A 14,697-nucleotide genomic window follows, 5' to 3' on the forward strand; every position below is an offset into this window, starting at 1 on the left:
ATTAAGGATAAGTATGATTTGTTTGTTTGTTTTGGTTTATAACCGAGTCCCGATTTGTTGTACACGGCTTGTTGCGATCCAAGTACCATATTTAGACACTTAGATCTCATTTCGAACTTTTCCAACGTTTTCTTGAGTCGCTCGACTTGACCTTTCAAATCAGAATTTTCTTCCTCAAGTTTTTCAACTTGAGTTGAAGTTCCGACTTGAACTCGGTTAGTCGAGTCACTCAAGTTAACTTGTTGCTTAAGGTGGTCTATTTCCTTAAGTAACAAGTTATTTTGTTTTTCCGATTTTGCTAATTTTTTAAACAAACATTTAACTACTTTAAGTAAATTTGACTTTGAATAAATCGTTACCATATTTGGATCTTCTGATCCGGGGCTTCTCTCGGAATCGAGGTCGATCTTGGACTCGTATTCTTCGTCGGACTCGGACCCGAAATCTTCGTTTCTTGCCATAAATGCAAGGTGACTCGAGTGCTTCGTTTGCTCTGCGTCGGATTCGTCGGAAGAAGTTTCGTCCCATGTCGCTTGAAGAGCCTTCTTCCATCTTGTCGATTTGGTTCTTTCTTCTTTCCGATTTGGGCATTCATTTTTGAAATGCCCCTTCTTGTTGCAGCCATAACAGGTTACTTCTGATTTATTTTGGATCTGATTTAGAGGGGTCTTTTTGGTGCTTCTTCTAAACTTCTTTTTAGTCAACAACCTTCGGACCATGTTGACTAATTCTTCTTCATTTGTTGAGTCTGAGTCTGGTTCGCTTTCAGACTCGATCTTCTTTTTAGATTTTGTTTCCTTGCTTGATCCTGCATACAAAGCAACACCTTTCTCACCATGGCTCATGTTAGATTGCTCGTGTAATTCTAATTCACAGAATAACTCATCTAACTTAATAATTGAAAGATCCTTAGAAACTTTGTAAGCATCTACAATTGACGCCCACAAAGTATTCCTTGGAAAGGCATTCAGAGCATACCTTATTGTGTCATGATTTTTGAGATTGTGTCCGATCAGGTGAAGACCGTTGAGGATGTCCTTCAGTCGAGCGTGTAGTTGTGAGGCGGTTTCTCCAGGAAACATTTTTATATTTAACAAATTATTTAAAAGTAGATCTCATTTGTTTACCTTCGAGTCGTTCGTTCCTTCGTGTAGTTTGACTATCGAATCCCATAATTCTTTGACGTTGTCGTAGGGACCAACTCCTCCATTGTGAGTCCGCACTGAATGATATTGATTGCTTTGTAGTTCAGTTGTGCCTTCTTGATCATCTGAGGTGTCCATTCTTCTGGTTCTAGGATTGTTCCGTCCTTCATTGGAGGAGTATAGCCTTTCAAGACCGTGAACCATAGCTCAATGTCGGACTTTAAGTAGCACTCCATCCTATTCTTCCAGTTACTGAAATTCTCTCCTTTGAATAGTGGAGGTCGAATCGTACTATAGCCTTCTTGTTATGAGTTCGACATCCTTGCAAAAAAAAGTTAAAGAACAAAAATATTTCCAAGACTTTCATCTTGGGATTAGTAGTGTTTGAAGAGAAAAATATTCTAAAAGAAAATAAATTGAAGAAAAGAGAAAAAGTTTTTTAAAAATGCTTTGAAAAACGGTTAAGAAATTTCATAGCTAACCGGCTCTGATACCAATTGATAGATCGTTTGGAGCGATAGAGGGGGGGGGGGGTGAATATCGCGCCTTTTAAAAAACTTTTCTTTTCAAATTCAAATCAGAAATGTGCAGCGGAAAGTAAAGAGAGAGACACGTTGATTTACTTCGTTCGGAGCCTAGCTCGACTCCTACTCGAAGGCCCGCAGTCCTTGACCGCACCGATGGGCAAACCACTATGACACTTCTTTCCGAAACCTTCGGAAAGAAGTGGATCGTACAGTTACAAGAATGTAAGATAGTAACACTCTACTATCTTATAGAATTAAGTACAATACAAAAAGAAATATACTGACAATGAAAATTTAAAGTTGAAGCTCAGTCGGCACGAATGAAGTTGCTTGCTGAGATCGTAGGCGTGAGCAGCTTGCAGAAGAGCACCAGAAATATTGATCAGAAAGTTTTAGTTGTGGCCTCTGTCTTCGAGTCTGAATTTATAGGTGTACTGGAGGTTCGGTCGACCGATCCCTCTGTTCGGTCGACCGAACCTGCTCCCTTCCATTCTGGCTGAAGTCTGAAGCTGGCTCGATCTTTTGTATTTACTGATCTTTAATGGCTCGGTCGACCGAACCCCTTTTTCGGTCAACCGAACAGTCAATTTCCCTGTTCGTCGAAATCTGCAGAAATCTTCATTAATGGTGCAATTAATTTTGATTGGATCGGTCGACCAATCTGGGAGTTCGGTCGACCAATCAACCCTTCTTTCCTTTGCTGCTGATCGGTGCTGATGAACTGGCTAGGCTGAGTAATTATGGTTCGATCGACCGATCTTACGGTTTAGTCGACTGATAAAGCTTTGATCTGACTTTGACTCAGTTTGATCTGAACTGATCTCTGGTCTGAGTAAAGCTGGTTCGGTCGACCAATCCTCCTGTTCGGTCGACCGATCAGGCCGAATCTGTAAAACAGAGTTTAAACAATATTCCTGCAAAACAAGTGTTAGCACATTAATATAATGCATGAGTAATATAGATAGTAGAGCTGTCTTGATCTCAACTTGGAAACCTTCCCGGTTTCTTCAGTTGGATCAACGACCTAAGGTTGTTCCCTTCGGGAACCCGACCTCACTGTCGCTCCTTCGGTTTGTTTACCTCAACCCACCTGCCAAACTCTGATCCTCCAGATCTAGTTTGGACTTTTCACTTAGCCTTGATTGGCTCCCCAGGACTTTCCTTCGATTTTCGGCCCTCCAGACCTCTCGATCATACCACTAAGCAATGAGTTCCCTTGACCTACTTGGATTTGTACCTGGGTTCCACAATCTGCTAAGACTTTTCTGCCTAACCTCTAGCTAGGGCTTTCCCGGTTGAGTAAACATCCTGCACACTCAGTTAACTTGTTAGATCATAACAAGACTTAACTTGAACCTTTGACAACATCAAAACTCAGGTTTGATTCTGGTGCAGCTTGCACCAACACATAATTCCATCTACTGAGTACGCTACCACCACAAGAAGTCAACGGAATCAGAGTCTACAAGTCTGCAAAAGATCTTTAGGAAAAATTCCTAGAGCTTTATGAAAGATCCTCCAAAGCCAAGTTGGCAAGAAGAGATCTACTTCGGAACCAACTGACAAATCTTTAACTGAAGGAAGGTGAAGTGGTCCCTCAACTGGATGCCAAGCTAAAGGAGCTAATCACCGAACTCACGAATCTTGGAGTAAAGGCTCGCTAAGGTATGCCCTTAATATTTTTCCAATAACACTAGAATGGTCAACCTTAGTAGATGCATATTACATCTCTAGGGACCTAGAGGTAAGTAATTTAGAAAAATTATTTTCTACTTTAGAAATTCATGAATCTATATATGTAGAACTAAGGAAAGAGCCAAATCAGAATGTTGCTTAAAAGCAAAAATGGACAAATCATATTCTGAAACTTCCATCGACGAAAATGAAGCAGCCCTAATGGTAAGAAACTTTAGTAAATTTCTTTAAAATAACAAATTTCACAAGTCATAGGCAAAGAAACACCTTCAAAGTAAAAGGAAGGTTTGATACTACAACTGTCAAGAAGAAAAACACATCAAAGATGATTGTCCTAAACTAAAAAGGAAGGAAAAAAGAAAAAAATAAAGGACCTTTAAACGAAACACAAAAACTTAAAAGCTACGTGGGATGATTCATCGTCCTCCGAGTCCGAGACCGAGGCTTATGCTGAACTAGTACTAATGGTGAATCATCAGAGGGATGAAGAAAGTACATTTAAGATAAGCATCAATGAAGGAGGAGCATCATCAAAAGAAAGCATCGATGAAAGGGGAGCATCATTAGAAGAAAGCATTGATGAAGAAGAAGCATTGATGAAGAAGAAGCATCAAAGCACGAAATAAGTAAGGTACATGCCTTACCTTCTAAAACAATCATACCAGTTTATTAAAATGCTTAGTAGAAATATAATAAAATTAGAAAAAGATAATGTAAAATTAAAGTTAACATTAGCAAATGCATGCAGATTGGAAGATTTTGATAATTTGAAAATTAAAAATGAAAAGTTAAAAGAACAATTAGAAAATTTGAACAAAGATGATGCATGCTCGCATGTTCAATAAGGTAGAAATTATCAAGGACAAAATTCATATTTTATATATCATAAGAGCCAAATTAAAAAAATATCATGAAAATATTTCTTAGAAAGTTTCTGATTAATCCAGTAGATAAGAAGAAACCTATATTGGGTTTAAAAATCATACTTATGTTAAATTTTCATGCATGTGATAATGTTAATTTTCCTTAATGGTTTATTTGCATGCTCAAAATTATTAATTACTATCTATTTGAAATTAATTAAATCTTAATTTTTAAATAAAAATAATTTTATTAATTATATGTAGGAAAAATTTTGAAATTTTTTTATCACTATATTATTTTTTTATAAATTTCTCAAGAAAAATAGTATCATTAAAATTAGAATTATTTTGTAGAGTTATTTTTCAAAATTTTATTTTTATGATAAAATATCATGTTCTCTATCAAAATAAATATTTTCAAAATTTTTTAACTGTTATTTAATTTTATATGAATTTTTTATTAAAATAATAATTTTTAATATTAATAAATATCTAAAATTTAATCTTTAAAAATTTAAATTTTCTACCGATATAATTCTTATTTTACATACTAAAAAAAATTTCAAGAATTTTAGAGCAAAAATCTAATTAATAAACATTTTTCTTTACAGATACTTCTTTCTGAAGAAAATGATTTTAGTGGAATTATTGGATCAACTCGTAAACCTTTTTGTTATCTTGAACAGTGTCATTAGTTAAGTGCATCACTTTGCAATTGTTGACTACTAATACCCAATAGAATTTGATCACATTGCAAACTACTTTAAACCATGAACTCATGATTAATCTCAATCTAATAGAACTTCACTTACATAGTATTCGATCAACCTTAACTTGTTGGGACTTCATTATTGCTAAATATCTGATTTTTCTTGATCTGTCTGGACTTCCCATCTTATATACCCAATATCCAATCAACTTTGACCCTTCAAAACTTCACCATTGACAAACATTTGGTCTTCCTTGATTTATCTGAACTTTCTGTCTTATGCCTAATATCTGGTCCTCCATGACCTATTAGAATTTCACTCACACATTTAACATCTAGTTCTCCATGACTTGTTAGGACTTTACTCACATGTCAAGTGTCCGGTTAATCATGATTCAATTGAACTTTGTTCGCTTACCAATTTCCTGTTGGATTTTCAATTCTCAAATATCTTATCAACTATAACCCACTTTGGCTATTCCTTGTCAACTTTCTATTCAATTTTTACTATCAAGTGTTTGATTAATCATGATCTATTTGAATTTCTCTATTATCAAGTATCAGGTTGATCTTAATCTACTTATTCAACCATTAAAACTCAAATTAATCTTGGTCAATCTTAACCTGAGGTCAATTGTACCAACATTCTTCCTCTCCAATAATCTCTCATTTGATTTAACATCTCACTCTCAACCATCAAACATATTAATGATCAATTGTCAAGTATCTAGTTAGCCTTAACTTACTCAACGTTTTACTTAAATATTAAAGATATTGATCAAATATTGAAACTCAACTTAAATCAACTCGAACTTAGTCAATCATAACTAAAAATGAATTGCACTAATAATATTAACTTGTATGATTGTGATATATTATAAGGCTATAACAATACTTCTATAAGTATGTGGATTAATTATAACAGTCAAAGATTTAAGAAGACTATATATTGTAATTTATGTAGAGATAAGTCTTGCACAATCTATTTTAGCTCATAAAGAAAATAAAAAAAAATGTTCACTTTAAGTTTGAGAGAGATAATACTCTTTTGAATGTAAAAGATATTCCATGCCTAGAAAGAATACATCGTTAGTTAGATTCAAAATAAAAAAAACACTTGAGTAGAATGTTGATGTGTTCTTTATCATTTGTCTTTAGTAGCTATTAATATTTGATGTGTAATTAAAGAATATTAAAATTTTAGATGGTTAATTATGAGCACTTCTTAATTTATTCAATAAAATTTGTTTATAGGACTAGCTCGAGTGCTCCATGTTCAATATTACTGACCTAGTTAATTAATTTAACAGCAATTAACATGCCCCCACATATTAACATGGTATCTACAGGAAGAATTATTGTAATAAATTGTAGAATCAATTAAAATATCTCATTACATATCCGCTACACAAATACCATGAAAAATTTGTTTATCTGTTTTCATCGATTGAGTAGCATTAACCCAAATAAAAATATATCAGTTATCTTGGTCGCATTAAGAAGAACTTTCTGGTTCTGCTCCGATTGGAAGTCTAGTCAAAGAGCTTGAGGTCATGAATCATCAAGCGGTTTGGACCTCACCTCGCCTCATCCCTAAGCGCTTGGCTGAGAAGCGTTGTTAAATTTTCCCATGCATTTTACCCAGCGGACACAAAACCTAAGCGATCCAACTTGAGAGGCGGGGTGGAGGCATGGCTGCCCTTTCCTTGAACTCCATATCCCTTCCTCCTCTCAAGTGCCGGAAACTTTCTTTCTGCTGTTCCTATGCCAGTGCCAGCCTCAGGCCAATCGCAGTCACCGGCAATCCTCCTAGTTTTGTCTCCGCGCCAGGTCGTAGGATAGTTGCTGGTAAATTAATTAGTTATTTCAGTCTGGATTCAAATCATATCACCCGGCTGATCTTTCGGCCATACGGAATTTACTATTTCTTGTATATGCAACTCAGATGTGATGTTATAGGGTCGCATTTTGTTTCAACGAAGTTAGTTATTTTTCTGAGCTAGATTTCATTTCCTTTTTTACTAACAGCTTTTGATTCATTTTCAGTCTTTTGTTTTGTTGAATCACTTGTAGTTCGTGGCTTATTCAAATAGCTTTGCCATTTTTTTCCCATTAATTGTGAGGTAGATGAGATGGATGGACACAAACAGCTTGTGCAAGTGTTGGAAAAATTCATGACACTGCAGCCCAACAACAATACATATCTCCTTTGTTAAACAAAAGACATGGGTAATGATGATGAAAGTCATAGTAAAGCCCTTCTACTGGACGCCATCCCATTTATGTTGAGGCCCCCATATGTGGATTTTATCTTGCTTTTTGCATGAATCATCTTTGTTAGCTCCTTTGGCATGTCATGTAGGCTACAGTCCTTGCCTAGAATCTGGCAATATCGCCTTAGAAATGCTATTACAGCTTCACTTGTTACTTTATTTGTGAATGAGAACTTGCTTATCTGGCTCTTTTAGCTCCATACTGAAGACCTTTCATTAGGGGTCCTTGATGGAGTCAAAGAAAGAGAGCAACAAGCTAACGATATGGATCATGGTCAACCCACTCTAGATGTTAATGATGATCCATTATGCATCAATGGAGATCCAATTACAAAGGCTAAGGCTAGAAAGATGAAGGAAGCACTTAATGTACTAATTGAAGATGTGAAGACCAAAACTACCATTGAAGAAGGTTTGACCAAGAGCAAGTCATTCGGCATAGTCAACCTAATTCAAGCCTTAGATGAGCTTAATTAGCACTTAAGTCTCATGTCTATGTAGTAGTGATATGTAGGCTTAATTTAGACTCAATTTCTACTTTTATTTGGGTTGTAATAAAGCCATAAACTTAAAATGGCTAAGTAGTCTACATAGGCCTTTACTAAATGAGCTTTCTTTTGACCTTTTAGGTTTTTTGGTCACCTTATAGCTATAAATAAAGGGGGTGACAGCCACACATGTATCTTTGACATATTTTTCAATCTAAATCACGGTGAGACTCTCACTTGTTGGCTCTTCATTGAATTAGAACTTATCAAGGCATTTCCTTGTGGCGTTCGAAAACTTATCAACCTCCATCCCAAGGTTGTGGCGTCTACCATCTTCTATACCAAGGTTCATGCTTTCCTAAGCAGTGGGTCGAGGTTCTTTTCATCAATTTTATCGATTTAGTTCTTTCTTTATTTTTTCTTTCATTCGTTGTGGGTTCTTGAGATATCTTTCTCTTTAGATTCACATCAATCCTATTGTTGGAAAAGTCATGGATGCTTATTGGTAAATCAGTGTCTTAAAAACTTCTTCCAGTACTCATGTTCGATCTGCATGTTCTAATACTTCTCTATTTGAGTAAGCTGGCCTGATGTCTTGAGTTACTGTTGAATAATACTTCATTACCATCTCTGAAATCTTCCTTTGTGCCTATTTCTTAATCAGGTTTCATATTATACCTTGTCAAATTACCTTGAGAGTCACATTGTTTGGATTAACTTCAGTGCCATTTTTTTGGAAATTAATCAGAACATATTTTCTGGTGTAGGAGTTATTGGTAGTAATTAGTTATATATTGAATAGGTTAGTTCCATATTAGGTATTTGGTTATAAGGTGATATGGTTAAGTTCTATAAATATGATATATTGGATCTCTTTTAAATATCAAAACAATATTTCATCTCTCTTAAGTTTGTGTCAGAGCATGAATTCTCTTTTGTTCTAGGTTGATTTCTTTAATCCCCATAGAATAAACAATGTGCATTACCTTACTATTATTGTCATAAAATCATAATTTTACCTTCTCCATTGCATTGTAAACTCGAATTCTTTAATGTGCTTCCCACTTCTTCATCTTGTCGTAAATCACAAGCTTTTTCTCTTCTTTGCCTTAAAATAGTGTGTGCTATATTTATCACTTGGCACTTGACGTTGGTTAAAATATAGTCCTTTATCTTATTACTCGAGTTTAGCTTTTTCATGTCATGGCCTAATATAACATAGAACATGTGTTTCTGTTGCCTCTTTCTTTGAGGTGTCACCTCCCTATGCCATTGGCAACCTCACAACTTCTATGGCCACCTCTTCCCCTCTGCTAGAACACCCTTTTTCTATTGCCACTTGTGTAGCCCATGACCTATAAGGATATCTTTGAATTTGAATGACTTAACTAGAAGGGGTTGGGGGTGGAGTGAATAGATGACACTTGATTATCGATGTTTCTTGCACTAACACATGTTCAAAGACAGTAGTGTGTTTATATGATGATGATTACAATATTATGCTAACAAAAATATTTAACATGATCGAAGCATGATTTGAAATCTCATACCGTGCCGACGAAAAGGTCAGAACGTATTATTTTTGTAAATCACAGAAACTCAATACCATTCGACACCAAGTTTAAAATCATGAGCCATGCCATGTTTTGATCTTTGACTAGAAAAATATTCTAGTGTGGTGCCGAACTCTGATGCATGATGCCAGTGATAGATTGGAGGTTGAAGGAGGAAGGACATGAAGCAAAGGAAGGAGACACTGTCTATGCTATGTCATATTGAGTTTTCGTAATTTATCAAAATGATATGTTTCGATTGTTTTGCTTGTCATAGTGCAAGATTTAAAATTATACTTGGCACCAATATTTCCTTCGTATGCTTCATCTCCTTTCTTCTTCAACTCCAATCCATTATTGGCACTATACATCGAAACATTGCAACAATACTGAAATAGTATCGTTACAATTAACTATCAAAACTTTGGCATGACTTGAGAATTTGAACCTTGGTTATTTCATTTTTTTAAAAAGAGAGAAATATATTTATTACTTTTATCTAATTTGTTCAACGTTTGAAAACATATAAAAACTTATTCATCCTAGAAACATTGTATATATATAATATAAATAAATCAAAGTCATCATCCTAATCCTCTTATCCTTTTATTATACAACAACAATAACCAAGCCTTATCCCACTAGGTGGGGTCGGCTATATAGATCCTTTTACGCCATTGAGCTCTACCTCTTATTCTATCATCATCTATACTTAAATAAATTTAATCTTGTTTTATTGTTGCTAACTAAGTCTTTTTTAGTCTTCCTCTTCCTCGTTTGATATGCGTGTTTGTCATAATTTCACATCGCCTAATTGGAGTATTTATTGGTCGTCTAAGTACATGCCCATATCATCTTAAACGTGTTTCTCAGAGTTTTCCCTCAATAGATGCAACTCCGACTTTCTCTCTAATGCTCTCATTTCTTATCCTGTCTATTCTTGTATGTCCAGACATCCACCTTAACATCCTCATCTCTGCAACTCTCATCTTCTGCTCATATGCTTGAGTCCCAACATTCAGCTCCATATAACATAGCAAATATAACTACGGTTTATTATACAATTATTAAAATTTAGACAACATTTTTACATATTCTCAAAATACAAAAATTACATTACTTCATGAATAATTTAAAGTTTTCGCATAAATGTAACATAATCAATGCCTAAAATCATTCAAATATATTTAAAGATATCGAAAACAAAGATCAATCTTCATGACCATTATAAATGCAATATCTCATACAACAATAAACTTGAAATTGAAGATCAATCTTCATCACCATTATAAATTCTTCATCACTATTATAAATGCAAGTTTTTGGATTTGATGCCTTTGCAATAAAATTGTAATTATGACTATTTAATTATGTGCAATAATGATAAAAATATAGATGTTAAATTTATACATTATCAAATAGTTGTTGCAAAAGATCCAATAAACACCAAACATCTCACTAAATAATATCAAAACTTAAACTCAACATTCAACATCTCAAATATAACTCAATAGTAATTATTTTTAATAATCAAATATTATTAATTAATATATTTTATATTTAAAAAAGTGTCAAAATCGTTTCTGCACATTATGATACGGTATCAAAATCATATCGTTCCAGTTGTGAACCGAAATTTCAACATTACTCGAAATTCTAAACCTTGAATGTTATTATGTAACTGATTTTTTTGTAAACCTAATTGAATTAGATGTATTTGACACTGTTCCTTGGTTCATCATGGTTCCTTTTGATTCATTACAATTCATATTTTTTGCTTTCATTCTATTCTTACTAGAATGTCTCTTCGATTTCTTGTATTATCAAATATTTGTTTAAGAATGCAATTATTAGGATAACTATTATTATTAATTTACATGTTTTTATCTCTATGAAATAATGCATTTTAACATTTATAAGTGTACTTGTTTCTTTTCCAATTCTTTAATAATGAGATGTTTCTTCTATTGTTTTGCCTATTTATATAATTAAGTAAACGCAAAATCTCATTATTTTTTTTTTGTCAAATTCAAGCTCAATTTAAGTTTGTTCTATACATAATTAAATTTACTCTATTTCAATCTAAGCTTGAGTATAAGTAGAATATAATATACATTCTTAATTGAGTATACCTCTATTAATTTGAAGGAACTTTATTTCAGTAATTAGTAATATATTTTGTTTATATAAATATTAATTTTTATAAGGAAAAGTTTCTTTTTTTTTCCTATATACTTTTGATTTTTCAAAATACCCCTCAAATGCTGGTAGATAAAAGAAAGATTCTCCTATTACAAATAGCATTTCACTAACATAAAAAGTTTTTGACATTGCCAAGCAAGCTTGTATGCTTTGGTTTATAAGACAAAAAGATAGCATCATTATTTTCTATAAAAAGAGGGTTGTTTCAAAGACAAGTAGCTAAGTTAAAAAGTAGGGAGATATAAGAATTGAGATGTGTGGATTAAAAAAAGAAGTGTTGGTTCTATAAAAAAGATACAAATTCAAAAAAGGAGATGAAAATGAAAAGGTGATAGATCTATAATGATTTATTATTTATAATGTTTATAATTTTCCATTCTCCGCTTTAACGCATGTATCATAGATTCAAATTTTACCATCATTTTTATTTTTGTTTTTTCATTTGTCTCGTGTGCATGATTTAAGACAAGATTAGCTATTATTGATTGCTTCCAATATCACTCTTTCTTAGAGCAAATGGCCAACAATTCAACCTCTTCTAAGCATTTTTTTCTGCATAGAGCAAATGATTAAGCCATAATCTCACTTATATTTTACAATAGACCCAATGTGATCACCCTTCCCCGGGGCCTCGTATTGGTGGGAACTTTGTGCCCTTGAGTTGCCATTTCAATAAGTTTAGTTGGCACTCCTCACTTATATGAAACAAATTGTTAGGCTTAACCACTGGCTGAAAATGTTTAAAAGCTAAGTTAATAGTTGCTCACTCATTTAAACTTATAAAACTCCTTTATTAATTCATAACTCATAATGAAGAATTAAAGTGGGGTCTTAAGGCTTCCCACTTAAGGATTGATGTTCTTGTCAAGGTTGAAAGTTCAACTAATAGAATTGCTCACGGTCATTCCTAATCAACAACATGTGAGGTCTAATAGTGGTTACAACATCATGCATATAGCCCTTTCCAACATCTTCCCATGTCTTAAATTAGGTTTGCTCTCTATACCAATAGCCATGCTCCACTTAGATGAGTGAACCGATAGCTCACTCATCTATAAAAATCTTTCAATAACTTTTAACTCACAATGTAACATTAAAGTGGGGCGTCACATTAGTTATTGCCTATTATCTCTAGTATTTCTTTCTCATGGAGTAAGATGACTTACAAATTAGCCTTCTCTTTGGTATTTCTCGTCTCTCAAAGTAGATTATTGAAACCTAATGTAATCTTTGGTTTTCAAATTTTTATCTCAAAAAGATTAGATTTATCTTTCTCGCACTTCTAGTATCCTCTTTCTATTTTACAGTTTTTTTTTATCTTTGACATTTACCTTTCTCAAAGTATTATTGTGACTTTACTTGGTCATAGTTACTCTACAATATTAAATTCTCAAGTCAAAAGCATAATTTGGATTCCAAATTTATCTATTTCACTATCCGACCTCTCATAAGTTATTTCCTCATTGCAAACTAAAGAAACCCGTGATGTCTTAACCTAGAGGAGAAAAGAAGAAAATTATATTATCCTTTGAAGAACATCAACATTTTCATTTTCTAAACCACTCTTCTGAAGATGCCATCAACATTAGTAGTTTATCAACTTATTGAAGATCAATCCAGAGCCTTGCATCTTCATACTGCTCCATTAGTATCATTTCATCCTCATAATCAAGTGTTTCACCCAATTTTATTTTATTTTCTTTGTGACGTATTTTTCTATTTATGTACAAAATGAACGCCAACAGTACCTAGCATTAGAGATAGTGTGTCAAATGATTAGTAATTATTAGTTATATGTTAAATAGTGTTAGTTCAACATTAGGTAGTTAGTTAATATGGTAATATAAGTCCTATAACTATGCTGTAATGTTTCTCATTTTAAGTAGCGATATAATATTTCATCCCTCTTAACTCAGAAATGCCAAATTTTAGTTTTGACTCAATTATAACTGCTTTAATGATTCTTAATTAGCTAGGTTTCTTTAAAAGTTAAAGTTATTTTCACCAGGTCACTATTAATTAGTTTTGAAATAAGATTTATACTATTTGAAAAAAGAGGGAGCACTTTTGTGACTTTAAAATTCTAGGGACTTCTGTTGGTAAATCAGCCTTCTTAATTAGAGAACATTGAACCTGTTCTGCAGAATTTCTTTCAAGAATGTGTCAACATTTGATATTTGCATTTCAGTTGGTGATTTACACGGGGATCTTTCAAAAACACGATGTGCTCTACAAATGGCAGGAGTCTTGAGCTCTGATGGCCAAGATTTATGGATAGGAGGGGAAACAGTAAGCCACCTATTTTTTCAAATTTTCTAATGTAGTTTTTGGATATTTGAATTGGAAGAATAGGTTGTACTAGAACCATTTGCATATTTGTATTTCTAATCTTGAATAACATTTGTGAAATAACAATCCTAGTCACATTCAGATCTATATCCATCTATTTCAAAAATTGTCAACTTAATTTCAGTAGAAATATCTATACTTATTCTTTGACCAATATTTTGATTGACTTGTTCTGGTGATCCTATTACATCTCAATCTCTGTATTTTTCACACTCACCTTCACTTCCTAGAAACATACTCATTGCTTTCATAATTTAATCCGCTAGTAAAAGTTCTTTTCTTTCTACAGCGTAATTCTCTACACAGAATTGTTTAAATGTAGACCAAATATATCAGTTCTGCATCTTACACATAATTAGAACTATGCATTGTGCTTAACACAAAGGAGAGTTGATAGTGAAGTGAAGATCTTAAAAATGGTTATCATTCAGCTGACAAATTGGACCTTTGGGAGGATGATTAAAATTATCCTTCCAAATGTGATTAAAGTCTGTATATCTTTGACATAGTCTGCGATCAGAAATTTCCTTTTTATGATATGTCCAAATTAGATATGAAGCAGTACTTTTGATTTTCTTTTTAATTTGTAGGTAGTAGTTCAACTGGGCGATATACTTGATCGTGGTGATGGTGAAATTGCAATCCTGTCCTTGCTGAGATCACTTGATGCTCAGGCAAAGTTAACTGGTGGTGCAGTCTTTCAGGTCTGGGTTAATTTGTATTAGAAATTTATTTTCATCCTGTTTTATAGGATTTTAAGTTTACAATCACACACCATCTCAGTAACATTACAAATGACATGTCAAATCAATTGATAAAAAGGATAACTTCCAAGCATTAATTTTACTCTAAAAGGTGCATAAACGGGAAAGAGAGTTATATTTTCGATTTGC

The 14,697-nt window shown here is 33.4% G+C and overlaps 1 protein-coding gene across 7 annotated transcripts in view; it reads left to right on the forward strand.

Annotated features, from left to right (window-relative positions):
- The first annotated feature begins 6,390 nt into the window (after positions 1–6,390).
- Positions 6,391–14,697, forward strand: part of LOC122001443 (shewanella-like protein phosphatase 1) — an 86,157-nt gene continuing 77,850 nt past the window's right edge. For 3 of the 7 annotated variants that reach the window (XM_042556187.1, XM_042556186.1, XM_042556185.1), the window contains exons 1-3: positions 6,394–6,787; positions 13,644–13,744; positions 14,395–14,508. In XM_042556187.1, coding sequence (XP_042412121.1) covers positions 6,631–6,787; positions 13,644–13,744; positions 14,395–14,508 — 372 coding nt within the window. In that variant the 5' untranslated portion in view covers positions 6,394–6,630. Of the gene's footprint in view, positions 6,788–13,643; positions 13,745–14,394; positions 14,509–14,697 lie in introns of all 7 variants that reach the window. The other 4 variants (XR_006117370.1, XR_006117371.1, XM_042556183.1 and 1 more) reach the window with 2 other exon arrangements.

The sequence above is a fragment of the Zingiber officinale genome, chromosome 7A (genome assembly GCF_018446385.1).
Source record: "Zingiber officinale cultivar Zhangliang chromosome 7A, Zo_v1.1, whole genome shotgun sequence".
NCBI lineage: Eukaryota > Viridiplantae > Streptophyta > Magnoliopsida > Zingiberales > Zingiberaceae > Zingiber > Zingiber officinale.